This window comes from Brassica napus, chromosome A9 (assembly GCF_020379485.1).
Source record: "Brassica napus cultivar Da-Ae chromosome A9, Da-Ae, whole genome shotgun sequence".
NCBI classification, from domain to species: domain Eukaryota; kingdom Viridiplantae; phylum Streptophyta; class Magnoliopsida; order Brassicales; family Brassicaceae; genus Brassica; species Brassica napus.
Genome location: NC_063442.1, coordinates 18,884,525 through 18,901,416, shown reverse-complemented (window position 1 = coordinate 18,901,416; position 16,892 = coordinate 18,884,525). Strand labels below are relative to the sequence as shown.

Genomic DNA, 16,892 nt, shown 5'->3' with positions numbered 1-16,892 from the left:
ATGGAAATTTTATTTTGTGGAATTAAGAATATTTGAATCTCTTTAAGTTTTTTTTTCATTTTATATCTAGAAACATTATAAATATCTTGTATTTTTGGCATATATTTATATAGTTATATGATATTTATTTGTTTTTATTTCTAAGGATTTGGGATATAAGAAATCTTATAGGGGGTATAATATATTAACAACTAATTCAATTGTTTCTGTGCTAATATTATTTACACAAACGATATAATGAACAACCAAATTATCTGAGATTTTATTGTTCAGGAAGCAAAATATCTTGATCTGGAAATTAAACACAATATTTCTTGGTTCTATTTATCAACCAATAAGAGATTGTTTTAAATTTTTATTAATAGCCATAACTAGGTATTTTGCGCGTACATGCGAGCATAATCTTCTTATTAATTTTTGTCTTACTAATTTAAAACCAACATAATAAGTTTTTATTTATGTTTTCAAATAGTTAAATCAAACATCAAACTATATGTTAAAAAATACTCATATCTTAGAAATAGTTTATAAAATATCTTTATATAAATGTTTTTTTCTTAACTAATACTGTATTTAATTATAAATTATTTGGTATCTTAATTTTTTAACTGTTATAATAAAAATATTGTTTGGAGATAGGAACCCAAATATATATATATATATTTATATATATAACTTATCTTGTTTTTAATATGTTTTTTGATAATTATATTATTTTATTTTATAATAAAATATTTAATATATCATATAAATTTAATATTATTAAATAAAAGTCGTTTTTAATTATATATAAAACTCATCAAGGGTATAGAAACTAATAATAAATCAGTAACCCAACTAAAAGCATAAAACCTAATAAAAATATGACAAATACGAAAAATTAACTAAATATTTAATATAACATATAAATTAATATTAAATAAAATTCGTTTAAATAATATATAAGATTCAATAAGGGCATTTTTTAATTTAATAAATTAATAACTCAACTAAAAACTAATAATAAATCAATGATTTAGGTAAAACCTAAAAAAAACGTAATAAATAAGTAAAATTGCCTAAAATTATGGATAAAATGACAAATCAGCAAATTCACTTCTCTAATAATAATTATAAATAAGGGTATTTTTTAAATTAATAAACTAATAACTCAACTAAAAACTAGTAATAAATCAATGATTTAGCTAAAACCTAATAAAAACTTAATAAAAAAGTAAAATTGCTAAAATTATGGATAAAATGACAAATCAGCAAATTCACTTCTCTAATAATAATTATAAATAAATTATAAATTATTTGGTATCTTAATGTTTTAACTGTTATGATAAAAATATTGTTTCCAGATAGCAACACAATATATATATATAATTTATCTTATTTTTAATATGTTTTTTTTATTATTATATTATTTTATTTTATAATAAAATATTTAATATAACATATAAATTTAATATTATTAAATAAAGTTGTTTTTAATTATATATAAAACTCATTAAGGGTATTGTTTAAATTAATAAATTAGTGAATAAGTTAGAAACTAATAATAAATCAATAACACAACTAAAAGTATAAAACATAATAAAAATATGACAAATAAGAAAAATTAACTAAATATTTAATATAACATATAAATTAATATTATTAAAATAAAATTCGTTTAAATTATATATAAGATTCAATAAGGGTATTTTTTTAAATTAATAAATTATGGACTCAACAAAAAACTATTAATAAATCAATGACTCAGCTTAAACCTAATTAAAACATGACAAATAAGCTAAATTATCTAAAATCATGGAAATCATGACAAATAGGCTAAATCACTTCATAATTAACTAGGATCGGCCCGCCCTACGGGCGGGATATTAGTTAATTTGATATTTAGTAAATGCTCGAGTTGAAATTTGTTTTAAGATTCAAGAATTTGGTTATCTGTTATGTGTTACTTATTAGTATGCGGTGGTATAGTTGTTTTTCGATTATTCTTGCTTTGGTATTGTATTAAATTAACTAATTGTCCAACTCATAATTATAGATGTACAAATGTGGATTTATGATAAAGTTTGATGACAATATTTTTTTTTAAATTCTTATTCATAGTGGAGTGTGCATGTGTCAGAAAGAAGCCTATAACAACTTTTATGTTTTTGCGTATAGATTTTAAATATATATTATTTTGTATAATGCATATTTGCTCTACAACATTTGCTTGTAGACTAAAAAAACTGATTTCTATATTTTTAAAAGAGAAAATGTTTAGTCTAGAATATAACATGGACATATGTATTGACTATATATAGAAGTTGGGTGTTATTATAAAATGACTTATGTATAGAGGTTTTTCAACTATTACTTCACTGGCACAAAATATTTATAACTGTAAATACCTTCTTTTAAAAGCAAAACTAATAAAAGTGTGTACAACAAATGTATTTTGATATATATTATATGTATCAAGTTATAAATGTTGGAAACATTGCTAAACTGTTTGGAGCAAAGTTTTTAACTTCACGATCTATATTTTGACGTCAATTCAGTGTCGGCCATGGCCACAAGCAGAAGAAGCATGGGCTTCCAGCCGACACAATAATAAGTATTTTCACGGCCACATATTTATAAATAGTGACTTTAGCCTAGTGGTTCTAAGAGAAATTACCAGTGCTAGAGGTGCTGGGTTCAATTATCTCTGGCTGTATTTATTTATTTTGGCCCCAAATATAAAATGGAACACATGTCACTCTCATAATGCACGACTTTATTACGTGGCATCACAGAAAAATAGATAACTATCTTGTTTGCATACAATTTTTATTTCTTTGATACACTACTTCTTAAAGCTTGATTTTGATATACAATGAAACTCTGTATATACAGTATGCCATATACAATGTCGTAGAATTTCCAGTACGAAAGTAACATAATGTATATATGACTCATTCTGTAATAAAACATGTTTTAGAAGTCATTATAATGTACAAATATGACGTCAAAAAAATGTACAAATATAAGATAATATCATAATGTATATTTGAATCGAACTTTTAATATAAAATGTTTTATGATTCACATAATGTTAGGTGGAGGCACCATGAACTCTAAACAAAAAATCATTTTTTTGGGTCTACTGTTGAATATAAACTTCAATGATCGTATCTATTGATTTTCCAAACGATACTTATTTACATGGTTTAAACTGATTTACTAAATAATGGGTTGAGATAAAGTGCATATTTATAAAAACTAATTGAAAGATATGTAGAAATAATAGGAAGGTTAGTTAATAGTATATAGAAATAATAGGAAGGCTAATTAATAGATAGGTCTAAAAAAAGTATGTCATGGAATAGGACTCCAATTTATTAGATTAGATAGATATTATGTTTTGACAAAAAAAAAACTATTATATTACGACTGTTATTCAAACAGTGATCTCATCTAACCAAAAGACCCGGCCAGGTTTTCTCTGAGACTGATCCACAACAATATGGAGATCCTAATATCTCGGAAGTCTGACCCGTCCAACAATGGATATATCGGAGATCCTATTTTCTTGGTTGACCAAAAAAAAAGATATATCGGAGATTATTCTAGATCCTAAAATACATATATGTATATCTTTCCAATAACCATTTTCAACAGATTCAGACGTCATGATATAAGTTATACTATGAAATTTTGTCGCGAATGGTAAAAGCACAATGCTAAATGAATCTTCTTTAAGTTAATTTACTTGGTCTAATTTGTCAATTCGCTTAACTGATTTGTTCTTTCTGTTTGGTTTTTATTTTCCAGTAATAACATTTTGTATCCAAAGGAGGACAAGGAGCAAAAGATCCTCCGCTACGCTTGCCGTAATTGTGATTACCAGGTCATTCTTTTTGTGTGGCTTATCCAGCAAGTTCTCTAAGTATACATTTATGGAAAGAGTTAGCTTCGCAGATGAATTAATCTAGTAGTTATTTGTCATATTTTCAGCTAAATTTCATTAAATTTTTTGATTTTTCTTTCCAAAACTTTTTTTTTTGAAAAAAATTGTTTAGGTACTAAAAGCACCACCAGTAGAGGGTGGGGAATCTGGGGATGAGCATTACGACTTAAATTCAGATTCAGGTTGCGGGTTGAGTTTGGTTCGGTTTGATTTGTTTGGATCTAAGAAAATTTTAACTGAAGCCAACCGAAGTTAGTTTGGTTTGGTTTGGTTTGTTTTAGGTTTGGTTTATGTGCAATTCGGTTTTGTTTGTGTTTGTTCAATTCAATCGAGTTGTATTTTTTTAGTTTTGTTCTAGTTTGGTTACGAAAATATAATTTTTAAAAGATAAAAAATCATCATTTGAAACTAAATTATTAACTTCTTCATATTTATACGAAAAAACGATATCACAATATAAAGTAGAAGATGGAATCAAATAATTTTATATCATTATTTTTGAACCGAATATAAGTATCATAGATAGGAGTTTGATTTCATGATAGTGTACGAGGTTTATATTTTTATTTTATGTTAGTTGTGTTTTATATTTATCTAAAGTAAAATATATAAAACTATGTTTAACTGTTTAGGTTAGACAGTTAAATATGTTAAATATTAACATTATTAGTATATTTAGTTAATCAAATTAAACACTTCGTTTTTTTTGGTTCGGTTCAGTTTAAAACTAAACTGGACCATTTGAGTTGAAATTTTTTTAACCGAATGGTTGGAGTGTATATTTTGGTTAGGTTTGGGTTCGGCTTGTTCAGCTCGGTTCATTTTTGCCTACCTTATAGAAGGTATCTCTAGAAGATTTTTTTTTGCAAATATTATTATATTATTATATTTAAGTAATTTTATTATGTGACTAATCATACAAAAGGCACATTGGTCTCTCAAAATTTGGCAAGATTTTTTCTCTCATTCTCATATTTTGTACTCTCTCTCATACTTTTCCATTCTTAATATTATTTTGATTAAGGGATTCACATCTTTTGGCACCGTTGCGAGTGCTTTAACTTGCAGGAAATAGCTGATAATTACTGCGTCCACAGAAACGAAGTTCATCATTCTGTAAGTGAAAAAACTCAGATCCTAACGGACGTGGCTTCTGACCCGACTCTTCCCCGAACCAAAGCTGTGCGTTGTGCCAAGTGTCAGCATAGAGAGGCTGTCTTCTTCCAGGTAAAACTAGCTTTAAGTTCTATCTACTTTGGTTATGCTAAGCTACATACTTCTGCCACTGCTTATCCAATAGAACGTATGCTCTTGGAACACATTACATTTCCATGTGCAGGCTACGACTAGATCTGAAGATGGAATGGCATTGTTCTTTGTATGCTGCAACCGGAATTGCGGCCATCGCTGGAGAGATTAAGAAATATTTTTGTTTCAGTTGTCAATCATCAGCCTATGTTTTTCTTATAGAGATTGTAAGAGTCCCGTGTGTTCGGTCAATAATCAGTTTCTTAGAAAGTCAGATTTAAACATCAACCTATGTTTTGATGAGATCTTGAAGAATTTTAGTAGGGTGGACAAATAAACCGAATCCAAGAACCCAACCTGAATCCGACGCAATAAATATAAATCTGAATCGAATCCCACATAAATACCTAATGGGATTTGTTTTATGGATTTTGACTTATGGGTATATCCGAAATAAACCCGAAGGTATATACGAAAAAGAAAAAAATCAAAATATCATAAAATACTCAAGCCAATCTTCGGTTTTCCGCTTCGGATTTTATCTAATATGATATGTTTGCACATAGTTTTGAGTTTTGTTCTCTAATTTGTTGTTTATACTCTCAAATTTTATTTGTCAAAAATTACACTATAACCAAAAAGGAACCGGAATGAGAGCATTTTTCATTTCTCATTTCAAATATTTTTGGTCTTTGTTTTACTGGATATATTGGAAACGAAAACTTGATTAAGATCCAAACCCAAAAGTATATTTTGGAATTGATATTTTGGAAACTAAGTACAATATAATATTTTGGAAAGGAAAACTCGATTAAGATCCAAACCCAAAATTATATTGGGTTCAACCGGTTTTTGGAAATGTTACTGAATATGAAGCGAACCTGACTAACCTGAACCGGATCCGAACAAATTTTTTATAATATCCGAATGGGGCTGAAATTCATAAAACCAAAAACTCGATCTAACTCAAACCGAAATCCATTGGTTCCCCGAATGCCAAGGCCTAAGTTCTAGGACATTCACGTCATGTAATTTGTACTGACTAGGAAATTGGCAACTTGACATCTGTCCGCAGTCTAAATTTTTTCAGGTGTTAGATGTGGAATAATGATAAAGTTATTGATAACAACTAACTTTAAAATAAATAACCAATTCAAAGATTAAAATCAAAATTTAAAATTGTCAAATGATCCAAACTAAAATTGTATATATTGATACCACTTTAATTTATAGATTATTCATATTTTCCAAAAATTATATAACAAATTTTTATAAAATTTTACATTATATTTCCGATTTAAGAAAACAAATAAGCGAAATGCATTTAAAAATTAATTTGATTTACCTACTTACTTACTTAGAACCAAAAACTGTTGTAGCTTAACTTCAAAAGTAACTACAACCCAATATATTTCTCAAAAAACCTACAACGCAATATACACCAAAAATAAACATGTAAATCTGTCAGACTTTTGTACATTAAATTTCTTGTATAATTAGGATAATAATATATTATTATTTGGAACAGTTTTGTTTATTTTTCATATATAAATAATAAATGAGGTAAATATCATATAAAATGAAAGTAAATATTAATTAATTATTTTATAAACATGGGAAATATCCTATATGTTATATTTGAAAATCTTATATACAATTTTCATTTGTATATTCCTCAGAAATGGTGGTTAGAGACAACTGTTTTGTAATAACAAAATAATTTATATAATCAGATTCGTGTAGTGGAATCTGATGAAACAGAGATTGAAAATAACAAACAGATGAGTAAGCAAAAAGTAAATTAAATTGCAACACAAGGAAAGTTTACAAACTGCTTTAAACTTGTTCATGTGTCAAAGAACTCCATTTTATTTATCATTCTAAAATAGAGTTTATAGTAAAAATATTTCAATTATGCTATTTTCATATTTTAGAACAAAAACAAAATAAGCTTAGAATAATTCATTTATTTGCTATTCATTATTATAGAACACAAATTTTGTTCCGGGAAGACAAATATCTGATAATATCCTTGTGGCCCATGAATTGATGCATGCTTTGAATTCCAAAAAAGATTGTGCAGAGAAGTATATGGCTATTAAGACTGACATAAGTAAGACTTATGATAGGGTGGAGTGGTCTTTTCTTGAAGAGATTATGATAAAGCTTGGATTTCACCAGAGATGGGTTCAGATGATAATGTCATGTGTTACCTCAGTTTCCTATTCGGTGTTAATCAATGGAGTGCCGTATGGTAATTTTAAACCTGAGAGAGGTATTCGCCAGGGTGGTTCTCTTTCTCCATATTTGTTTCTGTTATGTGTTGAAGCTTTAAGTCAAATGATGGAGAATGCTCAGAATCAGAATCACTATCAAGGCATGAAGCTGGCAAGAGCTTGCCCGAAAGTTTCTCATCTATTATTTGCGGATGACTCTTTGTTTTTCTGTAGAGAAACTTTAGATGATGCAAGATGTGTTGCTACAATACTCAATGATTATGAAGGTGTATCAGGGCAGAAGGTGAATTTGACTAAGTCTGCGATTACCTTTGGAAAGAAAATCCTTCCTCAAATTCAAGGTCAGATTCATGCTATCTTACAAATTCATAATTCTGGTGGGTGTGGTAAGTACTTGGGTTTACCGGAACGTCTCAGTAGAAGCAAAGTAGAAGATTTTCAGTTTGTGGTAGAGCAAGTTAAATCACAGATAAATCCTTGGTATAATCAGTTTTTATTTCCTGCTGGTAAAGAAGTTATGATTAAATCCATTCTTCAAGCTAAGCCAGTCTTCTCAATGAATTGTTTTCTTCTTCCTAAGACAATTTGTGATGAAATTAACTCCCTTCTATCTGAGTTTTGGTGGGGCAGAAATGATGGTCATAGAAAGATCTCTTGGGTTTCTTGGAATAAATTGTGTTTACCTAAGAAGGAAGGTGGTATGAGATTTAGAGATCTCTATGAGTTTAATAAAGCCTTGTTAGGCAAGCAAGCTTGGAGGATCCTTCAGAAACCTAATTCCCTACTCAGTAGATTGTATAAAGGAAGATATTACCGTTCATCGACATTCTTACAGTCGACGAACTCAACTCAAGCCTCTTATGGATGGAGATCCATTCAAGTGGGTAAAGAGTTATTAAAAAGGGTCTCATAACCCTTATTGGTGATGGTAAATCAACAAATGTTTGGTCTGATCAGTGGCTACCTGTTCTACCTCCTCGATTGATACAAAATGTATCTCAAGATCCTGATATAAAGGTTAGTGATCTGATATGTCCCATAACCAATTCTTGGAATATTCCTCTGATAGATCGTGCACTGGGCCAAGGATATTCAGAGACAGTGAAACAGATAAGATTGTCAAGATTTTCTGCTCAAGATAAACAGGTTTGGCCTTGTTCTAAAAATTTAGAGTATTCTGTTAAATCTGGTTATTGGGCTACAACTCATGATTTACGAGAGGGAGATGCTATTATCCCATCAATGGGATCCTTTGATTTGAAGATGGAGTGCTGGAAGATTAATATTATTCCTAAAATCAAGAACTTTCTTTGGAAACTTTTATCTGGAGCTTTGGCAACTTATACTCAGTTATGCTCTCGGGGAATTAGAGTCTCTCCTATTTGTCAAAGGTGTTGTGTGGAGGAAGAAACTATCAATCATGTTCTCTTCGAGTGTCCTCATGCTATTGCTATATGGTGAATTTCACATCTCCCTATCGGTAATATGCTTACACGAGATTTAGAAGAAAACATTAAGCTGATGATGAGATTTATGGTAGACAATAAGGAAGATACAAGGATTGGTTTGTTACCGTTTTGGATTATTTGGTTTGTGTGGAAGTCGAGGAATGAGTATTTGTTTAACAAGAGGAATCAGCAACCTATAGAAGATTTGAGAAGAGCTTGGGATTCGAATGAAGAATGGCATCAAAACGTAATATTCCAATCAGCAAGGGATCCTCCGCAACGTTTCAAATGTAGTCAATGGATTCCTCCTCCTACTGGATGGTTGAAATGTAATTTTGATTGTAGTTTTAAAAGAGATTCAGAATTTACAGGAGTTGGATGGATTGTTCGCGATGATAAAGGGTACTTCATAGCTGCTGGATCTGCAAAAATTAGTGGTTTGAGATCAAGTCTGGATGGTGAAGCACATGCGTTTCTGTATGCATTACAGAATATTTGGATAAAAGGATGGAGACAGGTTTGGTTTGAAGGAGATAATATGGAGTTAACCAAGATTATTAATCAATCGGCCTGGAGTATGGAGTTAGGTAATATCTTAACAGATATCAGGTATTGGATGAGTTTATTACCAGAATGTTCCCTTGATCAGATAAATCGTGAAAGAAATCAAGCTGCTGATGCTCTAGCTAAGAAAGCTAAACAAGGAAATAATCTTTCTGTATTTTATATTACTCCTCCTGCTTGGTTGATTATATTCTTGTACGAACCGTTATTTGGTTGTTTAAAAAAAAAAAAGAACACAAATCTAACACAATTATACAATTACTCTATTTTTAAATTAAAAAACAAAAATCCATTAGAGAACAAAGACCACATTACTTTAGTTGTCCGAAGACAAGATTGGTTTTCTAGAGAGGTGGAATATATTTGTAATATTTCTTCTTTGCTAAATCATAGTTGTGAACGATGATGTAAATTATAATATAAGAAAAAGGATTATTACAAAAAACAATTGTAACCTAAACATACTCTAGTCCATTATTTTTTCTATAGGAATCGAACTGATAATCGTCCCCAAGTCTCTTACATTTCTCTTCTTCAGTAGTCCTCTTCTTCTTCTTCTTGGTCCTCTGACTCGCTCTCAGAATCCTCATCCTCCGACTCAGACTCATCCTCTGCATCTGGTGGCTCATATCCTTGGTCTGACTCCTCAGGTTCTGAATCGCTTCTTTCCAAGTTCAAAAACTCCCAACCTCCATCGTCTATAAAGCCCTGAGGATCATCCGTGATTCTCTTGAGGATCGTTCTCCACATGAGATTCGCTTTGCTCTCGTAGTACTTAATATCGATAGCGTCAAGCCACTTCTTTATCCCTTCTAGAGAAGTTGTGTCGATTGCGTTGATCTTGAGGACATCTTTCTTGAAGTCCTTGAAGACTATGGCCATGTCGAAGCTCGTGTTCCCGAACACGACTCTCTCGAGATTCACAATCTCAACCTCACTCAGACTAACCACCAAAAACGGGGCTTCGGTGAGCATAACCAAACAGCTCGATGTCGGGACGATGAAAACACGTGCCTTGTCCGTGACGCCAGAGAAACCAAGCTCTCTCAACGGTTGTTCAAACTCAAGAGCACTGACACGTGTTGCGAAATGATTGAAATCCACGTTGATCTTGTTTTTCCTATCGCGCTCCCTCTGCTCTTCATGAATCTCGTCTGGGTCATACTCATAGGCCGATGATGATGATGATCTCCTTCCACCACCGCCTAGAGACCGCACAGCATCCATCACCTCCACGCAAAACTGGACGTCCTTTGTCTTCTTGTTTCCCACCATGATGTGGTTGTGCAAGTGGAAATGCAGTATAGTGAGCATCTCCTTCTCAGCCGGCTGGAGAAACGCATGTTTTATGTTTGCAAACAGGACATCCACCCTCTCATTAGGCCTAGTCGTTGAGTATCTGAAACCATTGGCATGAGCTTCGAGTGCCCCAGGAACCCTCTTCCTACCACTAAACTGCGGGCGGATCCACAGACCAGACAGCCTGAGGGGTCTGAACTTGTTTCCTGCAAGCTGAAGCTTCTCCTGGTTCACCAGCGTCCCCCTTTCCATTCTTTCAGACTCTCGGGCTTTGACTTGCCGTCTAAGGGTCTTAATCGCCTGAACCACTTCACTGCTACGCTTTGAATCCTTGGACCGGAACGAAACCTCTTTAAGGTATATAGCACCCTGGTTTTTCAAAGTTGTACCCGGGACACTGAAAATAATACGGATGCTATCCTGCTGGTTCGAGACTCTTCTTATCGTCGACACATGGAATGGAACAATGCCACCATAGATGGGTAACAATACAGCCTCCTTCTTCTGATCAACCTGGATCATCATCATAAAATCACGAGGTTGAGGCACATCGTCAACGTTCTTGTAGGCAACCGAATCAGCTGAAGTCTTTGCAGTAGAACCGGAGCTGCCGTCACCAGCAAGCCTTCTGACAGTTTCTTCATTCTTCCGGCGTGCAAGCTCTGCCTGGTGCTGCTTCCGCATCCCCAGCTCATCTTTCGAGACCACTTCATTATTATTAGGCCTTGTTCGTTTGTACATCTGGAAGATGCATCCAGATGGTCCATCTAGATGTTTTATCCAGATGCTCCATCTGGATGTTGTTCGTTTCTTCATTTCGTCCATGCATCCAGATGAATCATCTGAATGCAACTATGTTCGTTTGTTTGTCATTTTTTTAATTTTCATCTGCATCCGGGTGGACTTGTTAATAAAATGACTAAAATATATTTTTTTACGTTTCAGTGGAAAAATAGCATTTTTACGGTTTTCGCCGAAAATATTTTTGCGATTTTTGAGGAAATGTGTATTTGGCAGAAAAATAAGTTTTATGGGTTTGGCGGAAAATACGTTTTTGCGGTTTGGACGGAAAAAGTGTGTTTTGAAGTTTTGGCGGGAAAAGTGTTTTTGACGGGAAAAGTTTTTTTTCACGATTTTGACGGGAAAAGTTATTTTTTGCGTTTTGGCGGGAAAATACATTTTTCCGGTTTTGGCGGGAAAATGCATTTTTCCAGTTTTGGCGGGAAAATACATTTTTCCGGCTTTGGCAGGAAAATGCGTTTTCCGGTTTTGGCGGGAAAATGCGTTTTCCGGTTTTGGCGGGAAAATGCGTTTTCCGGTTTTGGCGGGAAAATGCGTTTTCCGGTTTTTGCGGAAAAATGCGTTTTCCGGTTTTGGCGGGAAAATGCGTTTTCCGGTTTTGGCGGGAAAATACATTTTTCCGGGTTTGGCGGGAAAATGCGTTTTTCCGGTTTTGGCGGAAAATGCGTTTTTTCGGTTTTGGCGGGAAAATACGTTTTTCCGGTTTTAGCGGGAAAATTCCGTTTTCCGGTTTTGGCGGGAAAATTCTGTTTTCCGGTTTTGGCGGAAAAATGCGTTTTTCTGGTTTTGGTTGGAAAATTCTGTTTTCTGGTTTTGGCGGGAAACTTCCGTTTTCCGGTTTTGGTGGGAAAATTGTATTTTTCGTTTTCGCGGAAAAATTGTTTTTTTCGGTTTTGGCGAGAAAATGCGTTTTTTTGGTTTTGGCGAGAAAATGTTTTGTTTCCGGTTTTGGCTGGAAAATACTTTTTGCGGTTTTGGCCGGAAAATGCTTTTGGAGTTTTGGCGGGAATATGCGTTTTTTGGGCTTTTGTCGAAAAATGTGGTTTTACTGGTTTAGCTGAAAAATGTATTTTAATGAAAATGTGTGTTTTATGTTTTTTGCGGAAAAATGCATCTTGCGGTTTTGGCGGGAAAGTGTGTTTTTCCGTTTTTGCGAGAAAATGTATTTTCTGGTTTTGGCGGAAAAATGTATTTGCAAAAAAATAAGATTGACGGTTTGAAAATAATATTTCGATTTTAAAAGGTCATTTTTGTCATTTATCATTTTGGACTGAACTAGATGCATCTGCATCCAGATGCACCATCAAGACTCACCTTCATTTGGGTGAGAATTTGAGATGAATTTTTAAAAATTCAGCTGGGTGATCCATCTGGATGTAGCATTATAATGCACTAAACGAACATCAATTTGCATCTTCACCCAGATGGATCACCTGGGTGAGCAAACGAACAGGGCCTTATACGATCTAAGCGATGTCTTGTTGATGAAGTAGCTCTCAGGACCGCTGGTCCTCCTTGCCTTCTTCCGGGGCTTCTCTTCTTTGTCGTAACTCACATCTGTAACAAGTTTGGAGCACTTGCCTGTCAAAATCTCAGGATCCTCTTCTTTAACAATAACAGTGTCGGCCAGAAAAAGAGAGAATGTCTTCTTCTTGCTCTCACATTCCATGTTCTGGAAACCAAGTGAGACATTAAACGCCATCTGTGGTCTCAACACTTTATCATTCCTTGCATTGATGTTTAACCCCGATTCCCGGAACTCAAGACCGATACCAGTCCCAGCAGATTTAGTCAGCTTGTCAACCAACTCAGGGGCTTCCTTTTCAACCACGGAAAGTGCAGCTTGATAGACACTGCTTAACTTTCTTCCTGGCCTCATAGCATTAATAGCAGCCTCATGTGCCTTGAGAAGAACTTCATAAGCCTTGCTCTGGAGATTAGTTGCATCTACTAGGTATGTCCTGGCGATGTTAGAGCAATAACTATTGTACCGAGCACCAACACCACATATAATGATGCTCCCTGGGTCGTAAGCGAGCAGATCATCATTGCTTACAGCACTAGGCTTGAGATCAAACTTGCCTCCACTTTGAAATATAGGAGGGTAGCATATGTCAACACACTCTGGCTTCAGCTTCACACCGGCTTTCGTCGGATCAAGTATCGCTTTCTCCGTGAGACGCATCAGCAGAGAGTGGGTGACATCTCTCTCCTCATCAATGGCCTTCTCAAGTTTTGGAACAACAACATTTTTCATCACGCTGGAGGCAAGATACGCTGCTTTCTTCACATTAATAATCTCTGTTCCGTCTTTAGCAGCAAAGAGATCAGACAACCCCGCAGTGATATCAACAAACTGAAACTCAGCATTCTTTAACCTCGCAGCCCACTTCTCGAGAAGCTTACCTTCAGGAGCTTCACGAGCAATGTGTCCCACAACTTGGGACTCCTTTCCATCACGGATGGCACGGAGTACAGCATCCATCTGCCCATTTCCATCATCACCTTTATCCTTTGCATGCATGACAACATCTATCCCAGCTCATCATGTGCAGGTTGTTTCACAACTTCAAGCAGAGTTGCTATTTTCTTGCCACACAAGAAATGGATCTGATTTGAGGTGAAGACCATTATAGTGTCAGAAAACTCATACCCAAGAAGCCAAATATGCAAAGCAGAGGACTTCAGGTAGCGAAGATCAGTTAGTAGCAGGATGTGTAGCTACGGCAAGAGCGTCCGCAGATCCCCATAGGTCTGCAATGTGCTCATTCCAGTGTGCATACAAGGCTCTTGTACGTGAGATGAACTTCATGACATCAATGACGTAGGTATCACCGTTCCTTGAGTCTGCCGTCTTTTAGATTCCAGCCGCAACTTATCTGAGGAAAAAAAAAAATTCTGAGAAAAGAAGTGCAAAGTTTATCATAAAGCTTGCATTCATTGATTTTATCACAAATTGAAAAGAAACATTAAATCGAGTAAACACAATCTCATCAAGAAAAAATACAACAGACTCCAAAGGGAGAATGAAGGCTACTTAAGGCATCAGATTTTAGGGTTTCGTAGATTGAAACTAGGTTTAATTTTAAACTTGGTGAACGCCACCAAACCAGAAAAAAATAAGTTAGGGTAGAAAATAAAGGCACCTCGAATACGAATCAAATAAAATCTCAAATTAAAGTCACAGATACGAACAGAACCACGCCGAAACCCTAGAAACTGAAGAACAGAGAAAAACAAAACGATTAATTAATTAATTATTGGGAAAATGCTGCAAAGCCATAACGGATGGAGTGATAAATATCAAAAATATCACGGCAGATTGAAGGAGACAGTGAATCGACGAAACACAAACTTATGAAATATCAAAAAATACAATAATCTCCATAAAGAAAAAGAAAAGGAAACTTTAGAACTTTTTTTTGGGAAGGCTACTTAATGTAGTTTAAAATAGTGTGAAGATAAACAAACCTCGAATTAGAATCAAGGAAAGCTTAAATCGAAGTCAGAGACGCGAAGAGAAGCACGGCGAAGTCCTAAAAAAAATGAAGAACAGAGAAAAAATAACAAAATGATTAATTACTGGAAAAATATTCTGCGAAATCATCATAATGGATAAATTGAAGAACATGAGAACAAAAAAAAACGAGAGTAAATCAATTGAATCCGAGATTAAGAAGAATAAGTGTACGGAAAATCAAGCGATTTACGTTTCACTTATAATGGTGATGAACGGAGAAATCAAGGAGATACTTACTTGATGAAGGGGAACTAAGAACGTAGTAAGCTCCACGCGGCAGCGTTTAAGCCTCGAAAAACAGAGTTCCCGCGACGTCTCGTGAGAGAGAGTGAGTAAGAGCTAGACGCAGAGCGATAGAGACCAAAGAAAAGGAATAGTTATTTTGAGAGGCAATTCAGTACTTATATGGAAAGTATCGCCCCCCTCCCCCCGCGCTTGGTTTTCTTTCTTTTTTGCATAAACACCGACTTTAACGAAACGGCCTTATCTTTATTGGGCCTAAAGGGTAACTAATAAAGTCCATTAACACCCCTCGTGTTCTCCGCGTAGAGAGACCGTTGCACTATATTTATATATATGTACGGTACTTACACTAATCACAATTTCACAATTGCTTAGAAAATCAATTCTCTCTTTAAGCGTTATGTCGTCAAGCATGAATGTTCCACAAGTTGAACTTAGTATCGACAGAAGGAGACTCCCTCCATCGGTAGGATACACATCAAACAATGTACGCATCATGATCAACACTTGCTTTCACGAGGTTCTTGAAAACCTTACCACCCGTCAGCGAACGCTAACCGGCCGGTTCGTTTTGCTCTCCCCACCAGTTCTTATCGATTTCAATCTCTCTAGTTTAAGCAACAGTTACATCCAAGAGCTTCTCCGAGATAATCTTGCTCCTGGCCACCATTGGTTATGCCAAGATTTGGCCGCGGATATCTCATCGGAAGCGGAGGAGTTAGGTTTTGGACGTAATGGATTTAGCTTGACCTTCTCCATCCAAATCACTTACGAGCAGTACCGGTCCGGACTCATCTGGCGCCTAAAGCGGACACAAAAATTGTTGCCCCTTACCTCTAATTTTTTTTAAAAAAATATCATCACAACAAGGAAAACTATCATTAAAACTTTTTTTTTTTTGAAAAAATGTAGTTCATAAATATCAATATATTATTTATAAAATCTGTTAATCATTCACGAGAGATATAATTTTAAAGAGTTAAAATTTTGGGAGAAACATTCCACACAAGCAATTTTTTGTTTGGATAAAAATCATTCGTTATTTTTGAAAAATTCTAATACTTCAATCGTTTTTGTAAGTTCTTGTCAACATTCTTTTTAGGTAATCAAATTCCATAAAATGAATTTTCTTCATAAGACTAAAATAGATTTAGCAATATTTTCATTTATAAAATTATATTGAATTTTTACTGAATTCCAGAAAACACAACTAACTTCTAATAATGTTATATTTATTCAGATTTCAAGAAATTCTTAAATAGATTATAAAAAAAGTATGAAAACCAATAAGAAGAAATAAAAGAAGAAGGCATATATAGAGGTGGGAAACACAACCACTTCAGTCATCACCAAATGTGAACGTAGCTTTAGAATAAAATACAATTGAAAAGAATTAAAACATAAAACATAAAGCGTATAATGAATTATTAATTAGGTTTTTGTTTAATATTTATCTTATACATCATATTTAATATAATAAAAGAAACTAATGAAAAAAGAAGAAACTATTATTTATTTTACAAGTGATGGTGTTCCATCGTGTTTTATTTCATAGTCATCATTATCAAGAAGAAAAAGAAAATAAAAAGAGGATGAAGAGCTTT

General features: G+C 33.7%; 3 protein-coding genes and 1 pseudogene across 4 annotated transcripts; 2 read left to right on the top strand and 2 right to left on the bottom strand.

Annotated features, from left to right (window-relative positions):
- The first annotated feature begins 3,424 nt into the window (after positions 1–3,424).
- Positions 3,425–6,332, top strand: LOC106391781 (DNA-directed RNA polymerases II, IV and V subunit 9A-like). 2 transcript variants are annotated; one of them, XM_022691048.2, is made up of 5 exons: positions 3,425–3,687; positions 3,793–3,868; positions 4,041–4,110; positions 4,720–4,770; positions 4,997–5,125. In XM_022691048.2, exons 1-5 carry the CDS (start codon positions 3,608–3,610, stop codon positions 5,005–5,007), a joined length of 288 nt encoding a protein of 95 aa, XP_022546769.1. In that variant the 5' UTR covers positions 3,425–3,607; the 3' UTR covers positions 5,008–5,125. The 2 variants fall into 2 exon arrangements, with proteins under 2 accessions (XP_022546769.1, XP_013687939.2); XM_013832485.3 differs by lacking the exons at positions 4,041–4,110; positions 4,720–4,770 and adding an exon at positions 5,268–6,332 and having other exon boundaries at positions 3,540–3,687; positions 4,997–5,155.
- Positions 6,333–7,267: 935 nt separating this feature from the next.
- On the top strand, positions 7,268–8,874 carry LOC125578113. The gene is made up of 3 exons (XM_048740406.1): positions 7,268–7,430; positions 7,506–7,870; positions 8,371–8,874. The coding sequence occupies exons 1-3, from the start codon at positions 7,268–7,270 to the stop codon at positions 8,872–8,874; spliced, it is 1,032 nt and encodes a 343-aa protein (XP_048596363.1).
- Positions 8,875–8,885: 11 nt separating this feature from the next.
- LOC125578349 (FACT complex subunit SPT16-like) lies at positions 8,886–11,806 on the bottom strand. Its single transcript, XM_048740849.1, has one exon. It carries the CDS (start codon positions 11,547–11,549, stop codon positions 9,960–9,962), a length of 1,590 nt encoding a protein of 529 aa, XP_048596806.1. The 5' UTR covers positions 11,550–11,806; the 3' UTR covers positions 8,886–9,959.
- Positions 11,807–12,902: 1,096 nt separating this feature from the next.
- On the bottom strand, positions 12,903–14,382 carry LOC111198112 (annotated as a pseudogene).
- Between the last annotated feature and the right edge of the window lie 2,510 nt (positions 14,383–16,892).